General features: G+C 36.1%; 1 protein-coding gene across 1 annotated transcript; it reads left to right on the top strand.

The window, feature by feature from the left end:
• Positions 1-6,859: 6,859 nt before the first annotated feature.
• LOC110915227 (protein FAR1-RELATED SEQUENCE 5-like) lies at positions 6,860-10,168 on the top strand. Its single transcript, XM_022159889.1, has 5 exons — positions 6,860-7,029; positions 7,299-8,094; positions 8,190-8,448; positions 8,715-9,272; positions 9,430-10,168. The coding sequence occupies exons 1-5, from the start codon at positions 7,008-7,010 to the stop codon at positions 10,057-10,059; spliced, it is 2,265 nt and encodes a 754-aa protein (XP_022015581.1). The 5' UTR covers positions 6,860-7,007; the 3' UTR covers positions 10,060-10,168.
• The last annotated feature ends 7,858 nt before the right edge of the window (positions 10,169-18,026 follow it).

Below are 18,026 nucleotides of genomic sequence, written 5' to 3'. Positions count from 1 at the left end.
CGAGCTCTAGACTGGTGGACGGCCGAATGAAACAAACGCGGGAATGATGTAGCTTATGAGCTGACTTGGGAAGAGCTGAAAGCCATCATGATGGACGAATTTTGCCCTCCCCATGAACGCCAAAAGCTGGAGGACGAGTTTTGGAATATCAAGCAGAAGGATGGAGACGACACTGCCCTGACTGCTCGCTTTAAGCAGCTCAGCATTATCTGTCCCGACCAAGTCAAGACGTCAGAGATATCGATCAAGAAGTACCTCCGAGCTTTACCCGACTGTGTTGCCGATTTTGTTCACGCCGCAAAGACCTCATCAATTGAAGAAACTTACTTGCTTGCCGCCGAAATCAATGACAAGCGAGTGAAAGCTGGTTTCTGGGATAAGCCCTCCAAGTCTCTACACCAAGCGACCACTGCACCGACCGCCAACACCGCCACTGCCCAATCATCAAAGTCGTCACGCCGCAAGAAGAAGCACAACAGCAGCCCCAGCAACAAGAACTGTGCTGTCACTACCACTGCTGCTCCTCTCCAGGCCGTACCAGCCCAACAGCAGCCCCATCACCGTCCAGCTCCAACTACCTATGCACCACCAGCAAAGCGTGCATACACAGGTCCCCACCCGCTCTGCTCGACATGCTCGTATCATCATCCGGTGGGTCTTGCCTGTCGTTTCTGCGCTCATTGCAATATGTATGGTCATTTCACAGCCGGTTGTCGCTTTGGTCCCCGTAACCCCACAGCCCCTGTCACTGCTCATCAAGCTCTACTCCCAGCCCCGCAAGGCCAACACGCGACTTAGGCACCCGCGATCAACGCCAGGGTCTGCTTTGCATGTGGCGATCCTAGCCACTTTGCTAACATGTGCCCGAACAGGGCTGTGAAACAAGAGCCCCAACAGCAGCAGCCTCATCAGCAGCAGCCTCAACAGCCACAACAAGCCGCACGCACCAGAACGTTCAACATCAACGTGCGCCAAGCCCAGACCGACAACAACGTGGTCAATGGTACGTTCCTTGTGAATGGTATTTATGCATCATGTTTGTTTGATACTGGAGCCGATAATTGCTTTGTGTCATTCGAATTTGAAAAGCTCCTTAGTCGTAAGCGCTCATATCTCTCCTTGTGGCTCGATGTTGAAGTTGCTACTGGAAGAACTGTCGCCGTAAGTTATGTTCTTCGTGATTGTACTCTCGAACTCAACCATCACATCTTCCCAATCGACGGGGTCTGGGCCGTTGGTGACGGGCTCCCATTTGTTCAATCGCAAAACTTGTGTTTTCTTGATATTTTGACGAGTTGAAACGGTTCCGGGGGCCATTATTCGAGAGTTACGAGTCATGGGGGTTATAAACATCATCTAATCATCATCTAATAGACACAACTACCTCTCTAATCCACACCTAACATCTTTCTTTCACCTCTAACACCTAACCAATTCTCCGTAATCCCTAACCTTCAATCATTCCACCATCACCACCATCTTCAACCTTCCATCATCACCTTCAACCCTAACCTCCACCACTCTTGAAGACTCAAGGGCACGGCTCCATGTTCGTGTTCGTTGGCCGGTGATCGCGTCCACCCAACCATGAGCGGCTAGTCTCTTCGGTTTCACTCCGGTGTAGGTAGTTGTATTTTCTAGGGTTTATGAATTTGTTCTTTGATTCGAATTTGTGACAACTTGTATTGATTTTTGAAACCATTTACAATAGTTTACATTTGTTTCGTATTCGTAAATTGTCGAACGATGTTAAAAGTTATGACTTTGCGAAATGGTTATGTGTAGTTATGCGTTGTCGTGGTTAGGATTTACTTGTGTTGATTACAAAGTGCATTCTTGTCCATTCTTCGGGACGTTGATAGTTATTGGCACCTAAGTCACGGTACACTAAATCCGCTAATCATATGCAATTGAGTTGAATTAAAACATGTAGGAACCCTAGGACTTACAATTACTGAAACCGGGTGTGATCCGTATTCTTAATACATATTTTCAATTAAGTAGTTTAGTTTACAATTTTAGTTAATAAATTATTGTTTTCGATAACATCAATTTGTCGGTTCATTCCGATTTATTTTAAAAACCAAACAAATAAATAAAAAAAGCAATCTTCATAATCATCTTGTACATTATTTGTAAATAGTCTAACTAATCGAACGGGTCGTGCAATACTGACCACCTGCTCTTTGTGGATTCGATACCCGACTTACCCTAGCTACCTTGGTTTAATTGGGTTTTTGACTGATCAGGACGACACGGTCACGTCAGTTGCTTTGGTTTGGGCAGTTCAGTCGGTTTCAACGCTTTACGAACACCCCTACTATGATGCGTCACTTTCATTTTTAGGCGAAAGTGGCTGATAACACAAAAAAACACATTATATAATCAAATTTAAAACATATATAAAATAAAAGTCAATATATGAAATCATACTAAAAAGTACTTTATCCATGTAGTTATCAGACACCAGCCCATCACCTGATACAAGTCCGATAGTTGGCCAATCAAAACAACATTTCTAATGCCAGTCTTTCAAAGTGGAATCATTTAGACGGTATTTAATAGGATTATGACCCATCGGATGAATGGAATAATATTCTATCCTCCTTTGTGTCCATCGAACAAAAAATTGATTAACAGAACCATCACTTTTTGTTTCAATGTAGTTGAATCGGTGAGGATGTGGTTGAAAAGAGAAATCATTTACCGCCTCTTTGTTAATCCGACACAATTGAAGAAATTATTATGCGACTTACAATAAAACTTTAGTAAGGTGTTATGTATTTATGGTCAACAATGAGTATACAAAGATAAGAAAGCCTAATCAAATCATATCTCGTAATTGTACCATATATAATTACCATAAACCTAACCAAACTATTATCTCTAATAAACAGTAACAATAGCTTGAAATTAAACAAATAGTAAATTCATATCACTCACTGATCATTATAAATCGTAAACAAATATACGATGAAGTTATGATAGCAAATGAAGTTAATTAAAAATGAACTAAGAGCACCTTTGGTGTGACCACCAACCATGATCACAACAACAACCGTATCACCTGTGCCAATCATCCCATCCTGCGTGTAGATATAGGATAACAAATTTCAAGCAAACCTAAAAATTAGAAAAAAAAAATCATACTAAAAAAACTTCCAACCCACGATACTAAAGAAACCTAGACTTTTTTTCAAGCAATTAAATCAAATTCATCTTCACTGTCTCTTTGGAACCGATTAAACCCAAAGATCCAACATTTTTTTGAAAAAAAAAACAAACAGATGTAATTGAATGAAGATAACAAAGTGAATGGACCTTACATTTCACCAAATACACTGAAACGCCGTTGATTCCTCTTTTCTTTCATTCCTTGCCACGAATCACAATACGAAATTACAAATTTGAATTCAAATTACTCGTTTGGGATGGAGATTCAATCATCAACCCTAAAAGGTAACACAGAAACAAAATCAAAATTAAAAAAATTGATTAAACGAATAAGCAATGAGGATTGAATGTATAAACAAAATCTATATACATTAAGTTCTAGAGAGGAAGGCTTACTGCGTTGTCCTCGGAGAACAGAAGATCGCCGTTTACGGAGCAGAGTGAGTGGAGATGACTGAAGATTCCAACCACCGTGATTATCAAGGGGCGACGGGCGTTTTTTTCCCCGAATCATGTATTATAGGTGAAGATGAAGATGAGTGATGCGTGATGCTTGATTACCAAAATCATGCCTGAAGCTCACGAGATCATAGGGTTTGAGAGCGAGGGAGAGAAATATGATTTACAAATGTCAAACGAAAAGCCAATTACCCGAGGCCTCACTCTCAAAATTCAGAACATTGATATTGTAGATAATTATTTATTGCAGAGATTTGAAATTTAAATTTGGGAGATTTGTGATTTCATTTGTGCGCTATTTCCATTTTTTTACTATGGGGGGCTTGCACAGAAACAGCATTCTTCCTCATTAGAGTACTGATTGTTCAGAAGGGAAGAAAAGAAGACACGATGCCTTTCTTCTTTGGTAAATTTGACTGTATTCAACATTGAGAAGGAATAAGGAAGGGTTGTCGGGTTATTGGGGAAGAAAAGAAGAAAGGAACCTTTTCCTCTTTGGATGATGAGGGTTTTATTCAATCAATATTTAATTAGGTTTTATAAAACAAAAAAACCAGCAAAATGACACATGGGATGAGAAGATGTGAGAACTTGCCACATAGGAAAGAGAGAAAGGGGGTGCTTGTGGTGTTGACACCTCAGCTCAAACCCCTTTGCTTTATTAGATTAGGAAGATGTGGTGGAATATATGATAATGACAATAAGGGTGGAGATACAATAGGAAGTTTATTTGGCTAGGAAGGCTAGGAAGTGATCTTGACCATCCATTTAATTAATCAAGGGCTAAGATTAAATGAATGAAAATGAAGCAAAAAAAAGGCGCGTGGGTTTGTTAGGGGCATTCTAGTCAATGTAGCACAATAGTTTCTCTCTCCTCCAATTCCCCCCATTTTTTAAACGTCAATAACTTTTTCATACGACATTATTTTTTTATAAAAATTGCACCAAAAAAAACCAGTGTTTTTTATCTTTAAAACGAGTATACTATTGCTATATTTTCGATTTTTTTTTTGAAAACTCAGTTGCGTAAAACGCAATGGAGAAAACCCAGTTGCGTAAAACGCAATGAAAAAAAACGTAAAAAAATGACTTTTTCTAAAACGCAACGCACAAAAAACACAAAGAAATGTCTTATTTCTAAAACGCAATGACCAGAAAACACAAATAAATGTCTTATTTGTAAAACGCAATAGCCAAAAAACACAAAAGAAAGTGTACTTTATAAAACGCAATGGACTGAATGTGTTTTACCTAAAACGCAATGCACCCAAAACACTTAAAAATGTCTTATTTCTAAAACGCAATGGCCAGAAAACACTTAAAAATGTCTTATTTCTAAAACGTAATGGCCATAAAACACTTAAAAATGTCTTATTTCTAAAGCGCAATGCCTAGAAAACATATAAAAATGTCTTATTTCTAAAACGCAATAGCCTAAAAACACAAAAGAAACTGTTCTCTCTAAAACGCAATGAACTGAATACACATAAAAATGTGTTTACCTAAAACGCAATGAGTAAAAACACTTCAAAAATGTTTTATTTCTAAAACGCAATGACCAGAAACTGTTATTCACAGAACCAGAAACTGTCTAAAACGCAATGACCAAAAACTGTTGTTCATAGAACCAGAAACTGTCTAAAACACAATGACAAGAAACTGTTGTTCACAGAACCAGAAACGGTTGTTCATAGAACCAGAATCTAACTAAAATGCAATGACCAGAACCTTTTGTTTACAGAACCAGAAACACTGTCTACGAATGCAGTTTTCCAGAGGCAATTTACGGAAAATTATTTTTTCCGCTACCAAGGGTGCTGCCCCCGGACCCCCGCCAAGATCGTAAAACGCAATGACTAAATCAAAAACCCAGATCGTAAAAATGGAATTAAAGAATTTCTTACATGGATCGAAATGATTTCTTCAACAATTGACGAAGTTTGAATGATTGAAACACTTATCAGCGCTCGAATCGAACGAATCGAGTGATTATCTCCAAAATCACTGGAAAAAACAAGATTTTTTTATGAAATTAAACTGGGTTTTCTTCAAAAAAGCTGAAGAACACGTTGATCGGGTGTTTGAATCATTGATTTGTGATGAAAATCGCACTATAATGTAGTGATTATTGAGATAGAAAGTGAAGAAATGGTTGAAGATAGTGGGTTATGAAAATGGTGGGTTTTGAAGTTACTGGGTTTTGAAAAGGAAGAAGAAAGGGTTGGATCGACTAAAATATATTTTTTCTTTATTTTAAATGTTGCCACATGTTCTAATCCTATTGCTTCCTACACTTTCTAGCTAAAATAAACTAATTTAATCTTTTCCCATGACAATAATGCTTGTCAAGTCAATTGTTCTTTTGGTTTGTGTCAAGTGCCTTACCTACTTCCCCATGGGTTCTATTTTTTTATATAATATAACTAGTATTAAGCCCCTGCGTTGCAGTGTTTGTTGTAAAACTATGTCAAGTAGTATCAATCCTATATCAGTGTCAGCGACCACCAACACCGAAAAAGCTTGTAAAAAAATTAAATAAAAACGAAAGAAAATAACGCCGAGCAAAAAGCAGACGTAAATTTTTTGAATCACGAACGCTCATTGCAGAAAAATTAAACCGAAACGTAAAATATAGAAAAAAATAACTAAGTCAATCTAGGACCCGCGCGTTGGTCGAACTTGTTAAACGGGGAAAAATAGATGTGCTGCTATGGGCCAGTCAAACGGGAAAAAATATACGAAAAAAATGTTGAACCCCACACGCACGTTGCGGTGCATTAACTCACAAAATTTAAAACGAAACGAAAAACTTAGGAAAGATGATAAGTATGGTGGACTAAAAATAAAAAGGAGTTGGGATTAAATTGTAAAAGATGAAAAACTTTAGGTTAAAAGTAAAAAAGACAAAGGGTCTAAATTGCAAAATTGAAGTTATATATTAATCTTAAATAAAGATAAGGATAAGAATAAATGATATTTATATAGGTAGAGGTTCAACTAAGAATTTAATCTTCCCTAAGTTTCCTAAGAAGCAATCTTGAGCTTACATGTGGCAATCTCATTAATTTAGATGAAAGGGTAATATTGGAAAATGCAAATTTCAAACAGATCTGTACTTAGTTTTAATCACACGATTTTCATTCCTTCTTTCATATTTTTCATTCATTCATTCATTGAGCTTCATCATCTGACCAATTTCATCGAGATCGTTTTCATCTAAATCAATCGCAAATCGTTGATCGTTTTCATCGATTTGCCGGTACCTGCGAGATTGAGATCAATCCTGCTGAATCGTTCATCGTTTTCATCGATTTGCTGGAACCCTAGCTCCTCTGTTCATTCATTGATTTGCTGATTTATCCTCCTCTATTTTAATGATGTCTACTACTGTCGATGGTAAAATACCTTCTAGTTTTAATTTCATCTACTTTTTAGGTTTTTAGTTTTGATCTAAGTTGTGCTGGTTTTTATTTAAAAGTGTAGTTCTGAAGTTGTGCTGGTTTTTTTATATTACATCATATTTTAAAGTGTAGTTTTGTAAAGTTGTGCTGATATCTTTATTTTGTGCTAGTTTGTCTGGTAAAGTTGTGCTTGTTTTTTGTGCTGGTTTATTGTAAAGTTTGTGCTGATATCTTTTATTTGTTCTGGTTTTTTGATTTGTTCAGGAGTTCGTATCTGTCCAACTACTGGTAATCAGTATTATACTCCTATTGTTCCAGATTCTTCCAAACCTGTAGTTGGTATGCATTTCCAGTCAATTGATTCTGCCTTTAATTTCTATAAGAAGTATGCTAAGTTATCTGGGTTTGAGGGTCGAAAGCATACTCAATCTTCAAAAAATGGTGTTGTGATTAGAAAGTACTTTGTTTGTGCGAAAGAGGGTTCAGCGACATCCTGTGCTGTTGACACGGTAAATGATAGTGTTGGTGCTGATAAAAAGTTAAATGACCGAAGGAGGAGACCTTCTAAACGTACCGGATGTAAGGCACACATCCGTATGTCTTTAACTCCAAAAAATACTTATAGAATTTCTCATGTATTTGAGGAGCATAATCATTCTTTTGTTGATGAAGAGGATTATCATCTTTTAGCTTCGTCTAGAAAGTTGACATTCACTGAAGAGCAACTGTTTTCTGATTTTTCTGAGATGAATATTGGTCCAGTTAGGGCATTCAACCTTATGAGAAAGATTCGTGGTGGATTTGATAAGGTTGGAGTGACGTCTACTGATTGTAAAAATTTTAAAAGAGATATTAATTTGTTCATTGGAGAGTTTGATGTGGACATGGCTGTCCAACGTCTTATGAAGAAGAAGCTGTATTTGCCGAATTTTTCTTGTGAATTTTATTGTGATGAAAAAGGTGCTCTTGCTGGATTATTTTGGGCTGATGAAGAAATGAAACTGAATTATGAGGTCTTTGGGGATGTTATGTCTTTTGATGCTACGTTCCGTACGAACAGGTATTTTATTCACTTTTTGTAGATCATTTATTCATATTTTTATTAAACTAGCACAATTCAGCAAGCAGTTGTAATATAATCAATTCAATTTTTAGGTATGACTTGGTATTTGTTCCGTTCACTGGAATCGATAATCATCATCACAATGTCACGTTTGCTGGTTCTTTGTTAGCATCTGAAACTGCTGAATCATATAAATGGCTTCTTCAAAGTTTTTTGAAGGCTTTTGGTGTTGCACCTAAGGTGGTTGTGACTGATCAGGACGCTGCAATGAAAATTGCCATCCGAGATGTTTTCCCAGATACCAGACATCGTTTGTGTATGTGGCATATAATGATCAAAGTTTCTGAAAAGGTAACTTTCTTAAACCAGCACACTTTTAGCATATAAACCAGCACACTTTAAACAATCCATTTAAACCAGCACACTTTAGCATATAAACCAGCACACTTTTAAACCAGCACACTTTGGCATATAACTCAGCACACTTTCTTTAAACCATCACAGTTTAAGCATCATAGTTTAAGTTTATACATCAACTAGCACACTTTAACATATAAACCAGCACATTTTAGGATTTGTTTGTTGTTTTAATATACTAATTATTTTTTTTGTTATAGGTTGGTACTGAGCTATCACAAGATGAGGTTTTTAAAGAAGATATATGTGATGTTGTATGGACTGATGCTCTTGAACCAGCACAGTTTGAGACACAATGGTGTGATTTAATGATTAAGTACAACCTTACTAGTAACAGCTGGCTGTCTGATATGTACAACCTCAGATCAGATTGGATTCCTGCATACTATCGTCATGAACATATGTCCGGTCTTATGCGTACAACATCTAGGTCTGAGAGTGAAAATCATTTTTTTGGTCAATTAACCAACACAAAATTGTCATTAGTTGAGTTTTTGAGCCATTTTGATACTGCAATGGAATCTCAGAGGTTTAAGCGCAGCAAACGTGATCATGATACCAGATACACACAACCTGCCATGAAAACCAATTATGAATTGGAACTGGAAGCTGTAAAGATTTATACTCGGGGGATATTTTTTGATGTTCAAGAAGAAATTCGACTTGCTTGCAAGAATTGTATGTGCAGGCGTGAAGAAGAAGTTGGTGATTCAATTAAGTTTTATATTCTACAGGTCAATCTTCCCGACCTTCATGAGGTATTTATTTATACCTTTAGTAGCACAAACATGTTCTGCTTTTTACAATACATTTTAAGTAGCACAGTGATTTATATTTACAATTAGAATTTTACATATATAAACCAGCACACTTTGTTATAAACTAGCACAATATAAGCATTTGTTATTTGTGTAGGTTCTTTTTACTCCTAAGGATATGGTAATTAAATGCAGCTGCAACCGATATGAGCAGTATGGTTTGCTATGTAGGCATGCCTTTTGTGTTCTTCGTCTTTGTGGTATAAAGGAGTTCCCTAAAAAATATGTTATGGGGCGTTGGACAAGAGATGTTGTTCCAAAAAAGACAAAAGTTTCGAGTTTTGATCAAAATGCTGCTGGTAATCAAGTTGAACGTGCTTCCAGCATTGTGCGTGAGATAATGACTGCAACTGAACATATTGTTAACCGTCTTGTTACAAATATGGACCTGTTATCGTTGTATAGAGACCAAGTGATCGAGTCGAAGTTGAAGGTTGATTCTGCTGACCTTCCTGCAGAATCACTTGACAAGAATGCAAGATTAGCTAATATTCTTCATGCTGATCAGCCATGTTCATCGTCTTCTGCTACCATTCTTCCACCTAGTGGTATTAGAAACAAGGGGTGTGGTTCAAACAAACGCTTAAAGTCTTTTCGTGAGGTATCATCTTCAAGAATATCAAAGAAAACTAAAACTAGAGGTTGTTTGATATGTGGAGGTCATGGACATAATAGTCGGACTTGTAAGATGAAGACTACTGTTGCTGATTCCCAGAAGAGCAGTTAGTCGTGTGTCTTGGAAATCATGATATTTGGATTTGTTATTTTTTTCATTTCAGTTTGGATTTCTTGTATTCTTATTATGTTTACAACATTCAACCAGCACATTATTAGTTTTTGTTTATTTGTAAATGCATTTGTCAAGAATTTGATTTTTCAACATTCAATATACTGTTTAAAACCAGCACAATTTTAAACTTTGTTCTTTAAAACCAGCACAATTATAAAACCAGCACAATTTTAAACTTCTTCTATGAAACCATCACATATTGTCATAGTGAAACCAGCACAATATTAATTGTAAAACCAGCATAAAATTAACTTTCCTAATATAACTGTTAAAGCAGTACAATGTAATTGTTAAACCAGCAGCATATTAATTGTTAAACCAGCACAAAATATTACAGACAACTACCAAACTAATGTTATATTGTTCAACCAACACAATCAATATTTCTTGTTCAATCTGTCATTGATTTTCTTTTCCGCATTTTTCTTGCATTCCTCTTTCTTTTCAGGCTCCATCTTCTCATACTTCTCTAACAGTTCCATCATTTCACCTTTCGCTAAGTTGATGTCGCTTTGCTTAAATACTTGTATCTCAGTTCAACCAACTCTTTGTCTTGTTCCGGTGACTCTTTCGACAGCCCACTATCCCATTCCTTCTTGCTCACATGCTTCCCTGTGTATGTCTCCATGTGTCTCATTGCAAAGACACCACAATCTACAAAGTTCTTTTCCGTTTGCCACGACATTTTCATTATTTCTGGTTCCAAGGGCGACATCTTTGGGTGCATTGTTGGGTATTCAACTTCAAGGTAATCACATACAATTTCTTTCTGTCATTTGAAAATTTTCAAAATCAAAATCCCTAAGCATCACAAATATAATTAAAATAAACAGCACAGAATTAATGGGCATCAATATATTACCACTCTTTTAGCACGTGACATTTTTGTGCTTTTGCTTTCCCTTTCATGTTGTCTATAATCTTGATGGCTTCTCCCTTGAAATCAAAACATACAATGTAGTAGTGCTTGTTTTGTAGTATTGGAATGAACAACATGTCCACTTTCCTAATAGTTCCAAACTCGGTAGTCATCAATGTCGCGGCAATGTTTTCTCTGAAATTTTGTGTGCAGGTCTTTTTGTTCAGTTTTGGTTTGAAATTGTTTTCTCCCTGCACAGAAACCAGCACAATGTGTTATAAACCAGCACCAGCACAATGTGTTATGAACCAGCACAATAATAGCATTTCATATATTAGACTAACCAGCTATTAATAAAACATTAATATTTCAAAACCAGCACAATGTGTAATAATCCAGCACATTTTGTTAAATGTGCTTTTTCTAATCTGTTATTAAAACCAGCACATATTAGAAAACATACCAGCACGTTGCATGGGCAGAAAACTCTTGCCGGTGAACCTTTGCTTCTGTAGACCTCTTCACTGTTTAGTACCAATGACCAAGCTGTTAGGACTTGGACATGTATGTATAAGTTCGGGTGAAGCGACTCCAGAAATACCCTTGAAAGGTTTGTGCTAAATGTTGTCTCAAATATAAACACCCTGCATTGTTGTAATACACATTAGTTTAAATACTTATTTTTATCCAATTAAGATTTTGTTGGTTTTTATACTTACCAGGGGTCGTCAACTGTCGAGAACATCCATTCGGCTATCCTTACTTCAATTTTTTCAGTTTTTGTTTTTATTTGTACAACTCGCTGCATATATGGTGAACATAAAGGTTCGGCAGGGTGAGTTGTACGTTTGCTTTTCTTCTGGTCTCCGGCGCTTAGGTCTTCACCTATGAATTCTTGTTTTTCACTGTCTTTTTTGGTTTCCTTTTCTGGTGTTTTAAAAACCTCTCCTTGCTGTGCTGGTTGACCAGCAGCCTCATTTCCTTCTTTCTTTGCTGGTTGACCAGCAGTGTCACTTTCTCCCTTTGGTGGTTCATTAGCATCTTCACCTCCTTTCTTTGTTGTTTCCCCATCAGGTTTACCATCTTTAGCCTTTTCTCCACCTGCATCCTTTTCTTCTTCACCACCAACTCCATGATCAGCACCATCTTTTTTGTTGCTTGCTACTTGTTCTGCCTTTTCTATTTCTTTTATAACCTCTGGCCACATTGAACTGGTGATTCTGAAAGGAGTTGAATCAAATTGTGAGACCACCATTTTTTTTTGTGATTGGGTAAGTTTAACTTCATTCCCTTCTTCCTTTTCATTCCCTCCTTCTGTCTTCTCTCCACTTCCTCCTTTTTTCTTTTTTTCATTCCCTGCTTCTGATTCTTGCTTCTCGAAATTGTACTTTTCACCATATACTACCAATCTTTTTCTCCACTCATCCACAGCATCCACAACCTCCTCACCTCTATACTTTGTTAAACATTTTGTAATCATTTCGTGTGTTTCTTTGACATGCATGTTCAGCTCTTTTGTTTTGGATTTTATCAGACAAATCCATTCCTGAAAAGATAACCAGCACATTCTTTTTATAAAGTAGCACAAATTGTAAAAGTAGCACATTTCAAACTAGCACAGTTTTACAATCCATTTAAACCAGCACACTTTAGCATATAAATCAGCACAATTTCACATTCCAAATTCTAACATTAAACTAACATATACTAGGTATAAACTAGCACAATTTAACATTCCAAACACTAAATGTCATAAAAGTAGCACATTTTTCAACAAATGTCATAAAAGTAGCACATTTTTTCAATAACCATCTAAACCAGCACTTTTTTCAGTAATACTACAGATAAACACAATAAAATAGAATTTACCACTCCACTTGTTGGATTTGTAGGTGGAATTTGTGAGAGTTTTTCCTGGGATTGTGGAATGTCCAAACTTTGTGTAATGTCTAGGGATTCTGGGAAGTCACTAAAGTAATGATTTCTAGCTTCATCAGTTTCCTTTGAGATTTTTTGATATGTGGATAGAGGTTGTTCAGCTGGTGCTTTTTTCTTCATCTTCAGTTTTACCTTCAAATTCTTTCGTTTTTCATGTTCTTCTGTTTCACCAGTTGTTGCTGCTTTCAAACTTGTTTTCTTCTTACTCTTCACCACCTTTTGAGTAGGTGTTTGTGTTGTCAAGGTGAGTTTCTGTGCTGGTTTCCCATATTTTTCACTTCTCTTTCTTTTATTGCTTTCCACCACCGGACCAAGCTTTTTAATTGTATCATTTTTATGATACATTACAGCTGGTATCATCTTCTGTGTTGGATTTGTTCTTTGGTATGTATCATGAGCATAAACCAACTGATTGATTTACAAGTTAGTTTTTGTTATTATGTTTGATAAAAAACAATAAATATAGATCATTTTTAGATAACTACAACATACCACTAGAAATGTTATCGGTCCGATGTAATGTGCTGCTTTAGATTGGAACCAGCTTGTTGTCTTTCTGTTCAAGCAGTCGATCACGTAGCTGCACCAGTCAACATCCTTAATATCTACATCAGGTTGCAATGTTGTAAGGAATTTCATGTTGACGCTGCCACCGTGTGTGAGCTCTGCCATTATTGAGTTGAACATTACAAGAAAGTTCAGTTGAAATAGCCTTCCACTCTCCTTCTGTTCTTTCACAACATGAATAATATGACACATTTTTGGCAGTTCATCATCAATTTCAAATTGATTTCTAAACTCTGCAACAACTGGATCACTCATTGATGGTTTAGTCAACTCCTTAACCTTCACTTTACCCATTGGTATGCCAAGAACTTCTTGTACTAGGTTAGGTGTTATCACTACATTATGTGTACCTAGATTCAGTGTGTTGATTGTAGGTTCATAATTGTTAGTGAGCCAGTATCCCAGATCAGTTGGTATATTTGTTATATCAAAGTTCTTCATGCTTTCAAATCCCATGTTATCTACTTCTGCTTTCTGTTCGTCAGATAACACTTGCATGAATTGAGCAAGGTTTTTTGGGTTGTTCCTGATTCTAATTCTTTTTTTCTTATCAAATTCTTGAAAAGTGTTGATCGTATAGGTTCAACGTTTGTGGCAACAGCTTTTAGTGCTGTTTTTTGTTTCTTTTCCGGTTGTTCGAAGTCACTGTCTGATGAGCCTGCAAGTAATTTCAGAAGAAACATAGTAACCAGCACAAGTTATAAAGTGTACTATATATTAAAAAACAATAACCAGTACCATTTTGATCATTTAATACATAATAAACCATGATTTTTATAATTCAAAACATCATTGTTACATAAGGTTCAGAAAAACATGATCATAATACATAACAGCATTGATAACATTAGAAAACTAAAACAAACAACATAAACATGATGATCATAGCAGGAGCTGGCTAGATTGCTACTTCCTTCCAAAATTCTTGACTGAGATTATAGGTTTTTCCTCATCTTCTTCATGTTTAGGTTGTAGGATGGGGATCTTTTGTTTTTCATCATCTTCTTCTTTTTTGGGTTGTACAACTGAGATTTCAGGTTTCTCATCAATCTCTTCTTTTAGGGGATCTGAAGGTTCACCACCAGAAGTAGGATGATTGGTATAGCTTGGCCCCCAGATTGCTACTTCATTCCAAAATTTCGGACTCATATAATATTCCTTTTTTGTTGGTCTTACAACTTTTAGTGGAATGAGATGCAAAGGTTCATTATCAAAAGTAGGGATTGGTTCTCCTGGTTGTACAATTTGTAGTGGTTTGGGATTGTACAGCTCTGTTTTCACACACAAAAAAGCAACTGAAACTTATATTACTTATCTCCTGAATTTAAAAGTAGCACAGACGGTAAACCAGCACAGATTTGGAACCCAAAAAACAACTTGTGCTAGTTTCTTCTAAAACACTAAAGTAGCACAGACGGTAAACCAACTAGAATTTGTGCTAGTTTACTAGAAAACACTAAACCCTTTGTGCTAGTTTCTTCTAAAGCAATAAACTAGCACAGACGGTAAACCAACTAGAACTTTGTGCTAGTTTCTTAAAAAACACTAAACTAGCACGGAAGTTAAACCAGCACCGATTTCAAAACCAGAAAACCAGAAAACCAACCACAACTTTGTGCTAGATATTTCTAAAACACTAAACTAGCACATAGGTTAAACCAGCACAGAAAATAAACCAGCACAAAAAATAAACCAGCACTATTTCATTAAAACACAACGATCGATCTGTTTTATAAAATGCAGAACATGAATCAAGTTAGACATATTAAAACCCTAGAAATCTGTTCGTTTACAGATCCTTAACAAACCTTCGAAATCGTCATCAGATTTTGTTTCTTTATGCTTCTGGCTTCTTGTAGATCTCTTAGAACCTGTGTAATCGATTTGATTTCGAAGAAACTTAGAAAAACCGTACAAAATTGAAACGAATACACCAAAATGCAAAAAAAAAAAATGGAACGTACTCTCTGAATCCATCGTTGATGTTGTTTTTGTTGTTGTTTGTTCGATTTTCGTCTCTCTGATTGTCGATTTTAGGGGACGTTTGTTAGCGATTGGGAAGTTTTGAGAGAGAGTGAAGAAGAACTGTTTTTGAATCGTCAATAACTGCTTTCCTTTTTGTCCAGTACTATTTTTTTGTTTATGGCGAAAATACCCCCGCGCGTTTTATTTGTTTACTTATCTAGTTTAATATTAGGGATTTAATCTGGTCCATTGGTTGTTTAAAAACATGGTGTAGATTGCTTCTTAGGCAACTTAGGCAAAATAGGCTTCTTAGGGGAACCGCCCCCTATTTATATATTAGTTATTAATATTAATATTAATATGAAAAGAAATTTATTAAATAATTATAAATAAAATTTATGAGATTGAAGAAGAGAATGTCATGTGTCATTTTTTGGAGTCTTTTATTAGAATTTAGATTAGATATTAGATATTAGATATAATAATATATTTTCTTGTATGTGTTGTAAGATTAAAAAAACAAATATATGGTTTTAATAAATCCACCAAACATAGGCGGCCTAATCTTTTACATATCCTAAAGCAAATTGTATATTTCGGTTTTCTTATATTAGATTGTTATAAAAATCACCATATCTTCGTATATGATGATTTCAAATTTTCAATCCAGTTATACTAAAATATCAAGTGTGATGTTGAGTGTAATCGGTAAAATTACGACATCAACAGGGATGTTCGTTTGATTTCAAAGGGGTTATCTAGAGAAGATCTAAAGTCGAAGGACTAAACAAGTAAAATAATAATTAAATGTATTTAATTATTATTTGAATTCTCTTAGTATTAGATTTTATTAGTGTCTGATTGATTATAGATAAGTATGAATAAGAATATGAGTCCTAGTAGAATCAGATTGTTTTTAGTTTCATATTCCTTGAGTTTTGTAGTTTTATTAATTTACAAAAATTAATAGAAGTAGCTTGTGAATCTCGTGTGTATTCATCTCTGATCTCGTACCTAGATTTAACAAGTATTAGCCATATCCACACTCACTATCACATCATCTCCGACGTGGCATCATTATTGTAGGCGGTGAGGCGCGTGTCACCATGGTCGTGGGGCATGGAGGAGCGTAAAGAAGGTTGGGTGCTAGCTTGGTAACGGCTAAGGGTGGGGCGTGAAGGGGAGATGGGGTTTTGGACGACGTGGCTCTAAGGTGGGTGTCGTAAGCCGATGAACGTTAATCAGGACACGTAGCCTTATATATCCGTTTAGTTAGAGTTATTAGATTAAAATCGGTAAATAACTGTGTGCTTTTTTTATATACCATACAACTCGTCCATACAATTACTTTAAGATTATTATTTTTATAGACCAATAACCACTTAATCAAAATAAAAAAAACTTCTTAACATCTATATCCCAAATAACTCGTCCATATAATTAGTCTAAAATTATTATTTTTATAGACCAGTAACCACTTAATCAAAAGAAAAAGACTTCTTAACATCTATTTGTCAGGTCCTTTTTTTCTAAACTTTTCAACACCTGGATATTAATTAAAAAATAATGCACTTCACAACTCGTTACCTACTTCGGAGTTGAGTTTAGACTCTTGGGTGTGGACATGGGTTTTGGGCATTTTTAGCCCTTTAACGTCAGGTGCTCCACCCTGGGTTGGCAATTTTGGTCAGCGTTGCCCGTTTGACTTGGAGATTCTGTCTAACGTGAGGCGGGAGGGGGGGGGGGTGGGGGTGGTGACATGACGGGTTGTAGTTGCCTGGTTAGTGTAGGTTTTTTTTTTTTTTTAATTTTCTTTCTAGTTTTTCAAAAATTCCACATGGTTGGCCACGCCCAGCTAAGCGACACCCCACCACACCTCTATTTTTGAATATTAGCTGGTGGATCCCACCCTCACCACGTGTCAAGCAATGCCCCCAACACAAGCCCCTCGACACCTCATAGTCTTAGTCTTCTCTAATTAAAAATATCACATATATCACACTAAAAAGTTTTTTTAAAATCCACTACAAGCAAAGTGCGCTAAGTAATAACTATCTAAAAAGTCGTTAAAATGCCTTTTATTACTAACTTTAAGGGAAAAGAAACAGTATTCTTAATTAACTCCCAACATATTAAATCCTTCTAAACAAACACTTAAGATATGAATTCTAGTAAATAAAAAATTTCAATTTGGTCATATAACGGGCATGTACACCTTTTTTGATGAAAAACAGACAGTAAGGATCAAATAGGAAGTTTCTTTTGGAGTTAAATGGCCGGATAGTCCCTGCGGTTTGCCATTTTTTCACCTTTAGTCCCTAACTTTCTAAAATTACATCTATAGTCCCCAACTTTTCAATTTCGTTCTCGGATATTCCCTGTGCCTAGCATCAGTTAGTTTTCTCAGTTAAGAGGGTGTGAAATGACAAAAATACATTTTTCTTAAAAAGGGCAAACCACAGGGACTATCCGAGCATTTAATAAATAAAAAAAATCTAATTAATAAGTGAAATTTCAAATAGGTCCCATAACCTAGCCCACCCTCACCCTACCCCTATCATCATCTTCTTCTTCT

The sequence above is a fragment of the Helianthus annuus genome, chromosome 9 (genome assembly GCF_002127325.2).
Source record: "Helianthus annuus cultivar XRQ/B chromosome 9, HanXRQr2.0-SUNRISE, whole genome shotgun sequence".
Taxonomy (NCBI): Eukaryota; Viridiplantae; Streptophyta; class Magnoliopsida; order Asterales; family Asteraceae; genus Helianthus; species Helianthus annuus.
The sequence above is the reverse complement of the archived record's forward strand: the minus strand, read 5'-3'. Positions and strand labels throughout refer to the sequence as shown.